The sequence below is a fragment of the Melanostigma gelatinosum genome (genome assembly GCF_949748355.1).
Source record: "Melanostigma gelatinosum genome assembly, chromosome: 14".
Taxonomy (NCBI): Eukaryota; Metazoa; Chordata; class Actinopteri; order Perciformes; family Zoarcidae; genus Melanostigma; species Melanostigma gelatinosum.
The window spans coordinates 23,779,943-23,787,790 of NC_136647.1; the positions used below are offsets into that span (position 1 = coordinate 23,779,943).

General features: G+C 41.3%; 1 protein-coding gene across 1 annotated transcript in view; it reads right to left on the minus strand.

The window, feature by feature from the left end:
• The window catches only part of ntm (neurotrimin), a 567,086-nt gene extending 563,820 nt beyond the window's left edge, over positions 1-3,266 (minus strand). Inside the window, exon 1 of the mRNA XM_079283737.1 lies at positions 3,172-3,266. Coding sequence (XP_079139863.1) covers positions 3,172-3,232 — 61 coding nt within the window. The 5' untranslated portion in view covers positions 3,233-3,266. The remainder of the gene's footprint in view (positions 1-3,171) is intronic.
• Between the last annotated feature and the right edge of the window lie 4,582 nt (positions 3,267-7,848).

Below are 7,848 nucleotides of genomic sequence, written 5' to 3' on the forward strand. Positions count from 1 at the left end.
GTTCTGATGGTTCCATTCTGGAAAGATTCCTGTTTGGAAAACGACCTGGAACCAGAGTTCGAATGCTAGATAATCTATCAACAAACCTTTTGTCTCTCCTGACATTTTTATCAGCAAAGAGCATTAATAATAATTTATATTATAATGTTAGCAAGCATTTATTTCTTTCCCACTGCTGAACGTTGCTTTCGGCACAATTATTTTTTACAACATCAATAAATGTGCTTATAAGGCCAACACACATTTGGTTAATGAACTCTCTGCAAGCTGGTGTCTGTACATGGCCAGAGAATATTTGTTTGCAAAAGAATCCTCAGTCTGGATGAATCGTCTCCATTGAATTAAGCCACCACTAAAGACCCAAATGTGTCTGCCTTCACAGCCAACAAAAGGTGTAAAGATCTGAATTGAATCTTTGAATATGTGTAAGCTGTTTCAAGTGTTATTGTCGACACCCAGATCGCTTTTGTTTTCTGCAGAGCCTTGAAACTACCAGCAACACAGTTAGCGACACGGCTACTGCTAGCAGCGTAGCTGTTAAAGCAAAACAAGAACAACAACTAAAAATCCCAATTTCAACCAGAAACCCTGATCTCAGTAGGGCTGTGGAAAAATATTGATATAGCTTACTATCATCATAATTCTTTAAACGATAGTGTATAGATATGTCAGCAACTACTATTGATACGTAAAAGAAAATCCTGTTTTAACCGGATTTAAAATGTCCTTTAAACTGCCTCGAGCTCCTCTGTGTGTCAAACAACCTTGAGGTAGTCAGGTAGCTTAGTAGAAAGTTTGCTTTTATCAGCCTCCCTCGTCGCCTCCTGTGCCTCATCTGACAACAGGCGCTTTACTCTGGTAGAGTTTCCACATTGACATTGACATTACTCCAGTTGTGCCACTGGGCTATTGTGAAAGGCGTGTAGCTGTAATGCGCTCTCATTGACAATGTGGGAGGCAAGAGGCAAGGCAGGAGTTTGCTGGTTTGGGTCAGACTACTCAACCATGTTGTTATGTTATTACCTTCATAAGTATAGATGCAACTCCAGCGCTATCGTCATCCATTGTGCCATAAAAGGAGCCTTCATTTTCCCAGTAAACCGTACCCGGTGAAGGACAGAATATCATAGAGAAAGTGAAGATTATAGGGAACCAATCTAAAAGCTGATGGTATCATTATTCTACACTCATGACATTGTGAAATCAACACTTACTTCATAATGATAAATTAAAGCTAAAACGTGTCTACTGCCACATTAAGTTGTCAGTAATTGCAAACCTTAAAAACTAAACCTGGTTTTAGTAAGGGATTTAAAAGCATTGAGTTGATCCAATGATGGACTCAGATAAAATGCTATCCAGATACAACCTTAATCATGAAATATTGCCTTTTCTTGTGGCTACATAAACCCTGCTCACCTGTAAATCTGCCTGTCTTCATTCATTCATTATCCTCCATATTTTCTTTTGCTCTTTTTATTTGTTATCTTATCAGAAATGCTGGATATTTGCCTGGTCCTCATCTGTGCCCTGTATTTTGCTGCAATGACACAATTTCTCAATGGGAACAATTTAAGTTTCATCTAATCTAACACATCTCTGATTCTGCAGGAGATCTGATAATATGCAAATGACTTAACCACAATGTTGGTGCCGTCTGGAGAATGTATGGGACTTGAAATGCAATTTTTCCAGGTGCGGCAATGTGACCCAAAACAAAACGCCATCCCCTGGCTGCCTGTTGTCTGCAGAGGTTCTCTTTCACTTGACACTGTTTCTTGCCTGCAAAATACTGACAATATATACTTTACATGTAATGATATATGGTACATTATGATACAACAGAGACAGCGTGTGCTCATTGGTTCTCTGGTCCACCACACACGGTGAGCCACCTGATTAATTCCATCTCTTTCTGACCACTGACATCTAAAATACATAATTTGGTTGAAAATATGCATGATTTTGAAATCAGCAAACATTTAAAGCCATGACCTTATCTCTACTTTATAAATGAACATTTTTAAAACATAATTTCAGCCCTTTATGAAAGAAAACATCTTAGCTGCTTGATTTTTCTGTACAGAGTTTGACTTGTCACACACTGGCAGGACTCCAGTTGTGGAGGGCAGTCTTTTGTCCAACCGAAGACACCTAAGAGCAAAAGGGGCTGCTGGCCAAATAAAACAGTGAGGTTTGGAGAGCTGATGAAGAAAAACGCCCGGGCTTCCTTCCTACATTCAGCCATTCATCCACTTCAGTCATTCGACGATTCACCTCTCTTTATTTAACTTCAAGAGTCATTATCAGAGGACAAGGAGGATCAACAGTGTTCATCTTTCCTTGAGTGCTGGCTGGTGATGGAGTCTGCATGGAGAATGTGCTACAGGTAAGTAGGATACACACTATGGTGAGTATAAAAGCTTTTTAAGCGCACCTCTATCCAGCCACAACCTACTTATTCGATTGAATTTTCCTGTCAGGTGTAAACAAGGTCAGAGAGACAGAACTGCTTCGCTGCTCTCCGATCCAGCAGCAAAGCCCTCTTGCCTGCTCGGAGAATACATGGCTTAATTTAGATGACCTGACCGCGCAGTCAATGTGGATTAAGAACTAATACTTAAACAACTTTGCAGCAAAGTCCTCCCATCCGTGAGATTTACCACGCGTCAAGATGATCCGCGGCCAGCAGGAGCCACGAGCGCAGAAATGACAATATGCTCCATTTTAATTGCAAGTTCTTTCAAATAAAGAGCAGTGCGGCTGCATGCTATACATCAAGCAATATCAACAGCTTATTAGGTTGTTTTTTTATTTGCAAAAACACACAACCCAAAGCAAAAGTGATAGTGCTGAGGAGTATGTCAGGATTCAATTTCCAGAGAAAAGGCTGCATCCGGATGTAGTCTGAGTGGTGTAAAAATACACTGAGAACAACTTGGATACTTAGAGTCAAGCCACTCCAAGACAGATGAACTGCTACTTCGCTAATCGCATCATTTAAACTTCCACTTACACGACAAGCATCTCGGTGTCAAATATAGGCACGCGGACTGACCGCGACACGCATGACGGACTTAATCATAGGCTCAATTGACAAACGGTCCCAATTGAAACAGAGTCGGACACAGCGAGGAACAAGTGCGAAGGAGGACAGAATCCATGGCTTACCTTGCTCCATCAGCAGGACGGTCATCCCGACCAGCATGGCCCAGTACAGAGGGTTCTTCATGGTTGTCGATCTGCTGTCTGTCTCAAGCGTGCTGTCGTCTGGGAGATATAGCCTGCGAGTCTGTGAAAATCCCGGAAAGTGCTTTTCTTCAAGTCCCCGGTGCTCCTGTGTGACTGTAAAGCATCCACCAACGCAGCGCTCACAAAGTCCCTCCTTCAGCTGAGAGGTTATTGGCAGCGGTGCTGGAGGGAAGCTGGCGGGAACCAAACCACCGCGTCCGGTTTATTGTTTTTCAACCTCCGACACTTACCGGTGTTCATATGCTCCTGTAGTGCAAGAGTAGCGGTGGCACTTTTAATTTGAAGAAGAAACACATGTACTTCCTGTCGTTACCCGGCTGTATGCAGCCAACTTAAAGTGGCCATTAACGTCCGCAGTCCTAAAACCAGCGTGTTTACTTGTTATCGGCTGGTATTTATCGTTATTATAGATAGATCAAAGCAGGAGCTCGACCATTTCCGCTACTGATATGAAAAGAAAATAATGGAGACTGAGTCATAACAAAAATCTCAAAATAATGACTTCGTATTTTAAAATCATGACTTAGTATTTTAAAATAATAACTTAGTGTCTAAAAATATTGAGAAACTATCTTAAAATAATTGCTAAGTATCTCAAAATAAATCCATCTCAATGTTTTGACTGAAGCTCATTATTATGAGATATTAAGTCATTATTTATAGATACTAGAAATTATTTTTTAGATAGTTTCTCATCATTTAGAGACGATGGGTATATATTTTGCCTAATTTGTCTGACACTTCTTTCATTTTTTATGTGTGTTGACATCGTCAAACTTCTTTAAAGAAAACTGTAAGGGGCAAATAAATGTTGATGGTTGAACTTGACCTTCCTTCTTCAAGGGTAACAAGCCAAAACGTTACTGCGTGACTCAAATACTGGACCCACCTCACCTTCTCTGATAGATATTCAAAATCAGCACTACACACACACACCAAACGGTCCATTATTCTGTAAATATAGCTAAATGATCCACATATATCGGCCAATAATTTTGTTGATTTTACGATTTTTCTATAAATACATAAAGCTCAAACAAAGGGGGATAAATGAGGGGGGGGGACCAAAGACATGATTTGACATGGATAGATTGACTTGACCAATCAGATTTCACTTTGTACATTCTGAATCGGGGACAACCCTATAATCTCTCCTCTGCACTTAACAGATACAATGTGATCTGATGGCCCATGAACCATAGTGATAGACCATGAATGTCTCTGAGAAACTCAGACAGGGATGGAAATAGCAGCATTCTGATCATTCCAAATGGGGGAGGTAGAGACAGGGATATCAGGGCCTGTGTGGGGACTACCATGCAGGTAGGGGGAGCAAGAGGGACATACTACTGTATTAGCCCAGGAAGGTACAGTCAGGTTGACTCCCTTCAGGTCATGAGGTAAAATCCTTACAGCCTTTATCAAAAGCTCTTAATTTTGCCATTTGTTCCAACATCAGAGATGACAAACAGTGTTTATGCCTCATTCATCACATAACACTTCTAACCTTTCTTCCACTTTTTAACAAGCACTTCAGTCAGTGCTGGTTCAATATGTTCTCAGTCTGAAAATCAAACACCTTTTTTTACAGGAGGCTACCGATGACACTTCAGTATCCTGGTGGTGTGTTCACATAGTGTCCATCTAACATAGTGTCTATCAAACTGGAAACTCAGACTCACAAGCAGTGGTGTATAGTAACGAAGTAGAAATACTTCGTTACTGTACTTAAGTCGTTTTGGATATCTGTACTGTACTATTTATATTTCTGTTGACTTTTACTTCACTACATTTTGCAAAGAAAACTGATACTTTGACTCCGATACATTTCCCCTGAAACCTTCGTTACTCGCTACAAAATCAAATCTATCTTTAGAAACAAAATGAATCATGAGAGCAGCGTCGGGGACTGTGGTGGAACAGAGACTGCAAGCAAGCAGGTTTGGTGAATCAGTGGTCCGAGCAGCAAGTTAAATCATTGGTTAATCACGTTCATGCGCAATTGCAAACAAGTGCTCTCAAAGCCGCGGTGTTGTGTTACCCAGTGATTCCCAGGATGCTACATGCTATAGCTAGCGAGCGACAACATGAGTAGAATTCCACACAGGACGGGTGGGATGAGGAGAGGTGGATGGTCAAACTAACACTGTGTTTCCTCCAGGAGGCCGCAGTTTGTGCCGTGTGTGAAACGAGAAGCCAATGTTGATTTATTTGTGACGTGACTTCCGTACTTAAGCAACGCCACTTCCGTAGATATTTTAACGCAAACCACGATCTTTTCCTAAACCTAACTAAGTAGTTTCATCGCCTAAACCTGAGTTGTTTCCTGTGAAGATGGAAGTTTATTTTGAAAAGACAGTATGCATGTAACAAGCCAACACAGACTCATGTTGGTGGACTTTTGCAGGAAAAACGCACGAAAAATGAGGAGTAAGTTTTCGTAAGATATCAATAAAACGGGGATGAATTTATATCATTGTATAAAGAGAGTGACATGAGAAGATCAATCTCATATCTGTAAGTTAAATCAGCTATAATCACTCTTAAAGTGATTAGTGACTCGTCTAAAACATTTAAAAAAGGAATAACTTCAATAGAATCATTCTATACACTGTAGCTTCTTTACATTCTAATATAATGTAAAGAAGTTACATTCTTATACAATGTAACTTCTTTACATTCTAATAGAATTGTCTTTTGAAGATGAACAGGACATTTTTCAGTTTCAAGTAATGACTGTGTTGCTGCTTTAGTATTGATCTTGTTTTGATATTTGAGTCATGTTGTGGATGATCAGATGGAGTTATGATGGTAGCAGTCGCCCAATTGCAGATTCAGCTTGAGCAAAACCTTTGCCTATGGAGTGGTCTCGTGTGACGTCACAGTTTAGCTGTCGGCCATGTTGGAGTACACACAAAGCCACTGGCATGCACGGCTGAGTCGCATAAGCTATCGATCATGGTGAACTTTTGTGCTGTCTTTGGTTGTGGCAGCAGAGCTGATAGAGACAACAAATCATTCTTTCGTTTGCCAGCGGTCATTACACATCAAGGAAATGACACGAAGGAACTATCCAAGCGACGTCGCGAGAAATGGCTGTCACGCATCTCTCGAGATATAAAGGAATGGAATTTGGCGTACACTAGAGTATGTGCGGATCACTTTATAAGTGCTCAGTGATTTTATTTACTAATTCGTTTGTGAACAGTATTTAATTAAGGCAATATAAATTAATCCGATAAGACTACTTCGGTAAACTTGTATTTCAATGTTTATTACAGACTGTTTCAGGTAAACCCTCTACTCTCCAAGATGGCGATAATCCAGACTGGTCTCCGTCTCTAAAACTTGGACATGAGAAGGTTACCGAAGCTTCATTGGCCCGTGACAGCAGTCGTTACCAGAGACGTGTCGAGCGTGTACAACAGGCGAAACACATAGATGCAGCCTCAGCAATGCTTGATATGAGTTTAACGTCGGATCATGCATATGACAGCCCACCAGCAGCAGAGGATGAGGACGAGGATAAGAATAACCAAGCCACCCAGACAGACCTCGGTGGGGCCACGATTGCAGCAATGCAAGCTGAGATGCAGCGCCTACTCACGGAAAATCTGAATTTGAAAAAGGAACTTTCCGATGAACGATCCATGTTTGATTCACAATTTTTCGAAAATAATGATGAAAAAGTGAGATACTATACTGGACTGCCGGACTTCTCAACCCTGCAAATTTTATACCATTTTATAGAACCACACATCCCATCTTCTACTGCCAGTGCTCTCACCAAATTCCAACAGCTGACACATTGTAAAACTCAGACTTAACTTGGCCCATATGGATCTCGGTCAGAGGTTTGGAATAAACAAGTCTTCATCCTCGCGTATTTTTCTCAACATGATTGACGTGTTGCACACGAGGTTGAAGGATCTGATTGTTTGGCCGGAGCGGGAGGAGCTACAGGAGACAATGCCGATGTCGTTCCGTGCGCATTTTGGCACTAAGGTTATAGTTATCATCGACTGCTTTGAAGTTTTTTTGCACACACCATCCACTCTTGGTGCTCGGGCATGGACATGGTCCTCATACAAACACAATAACACTGTGAAGTTCTTGATTGGTGTGACACCACAAGGCAACATATCTTTCTTATCCAAGGGATGGGGTGGAAGAACCAGCGATAAATGCATAACAGAACATTGTGGACTGCTCAATAAACTAAATCCTGGTGACGAGGTGTTCGCGGATCGTGGGTTTGACATTGCGGATAGTGTTGGGATGATGGGAGCTACTCTGCACATTCCCGCCTTCACGAAAGGGAAAAAACAACTCAGCGGTAGGCAAGTGGAGGCAACTAGAAGAATTGCAAATGTTCGAATACATGTTGAGAGGGTGATAGGATGTCTTCGTCAGAAGTATACCATTCTACAGAGCACACTTCCGCTTGAGTTTATGGCAAACAATTCACAACTGACCACTCTGGACAAGGTAGCGATTATTTGCTGTGCTCTAACAAACCTGTGCCCATCCGTAGTTCCGATAGACTGATGTTGGACAGGTTATGTGTAGTACTGTATGATATATGGGATACTGCAA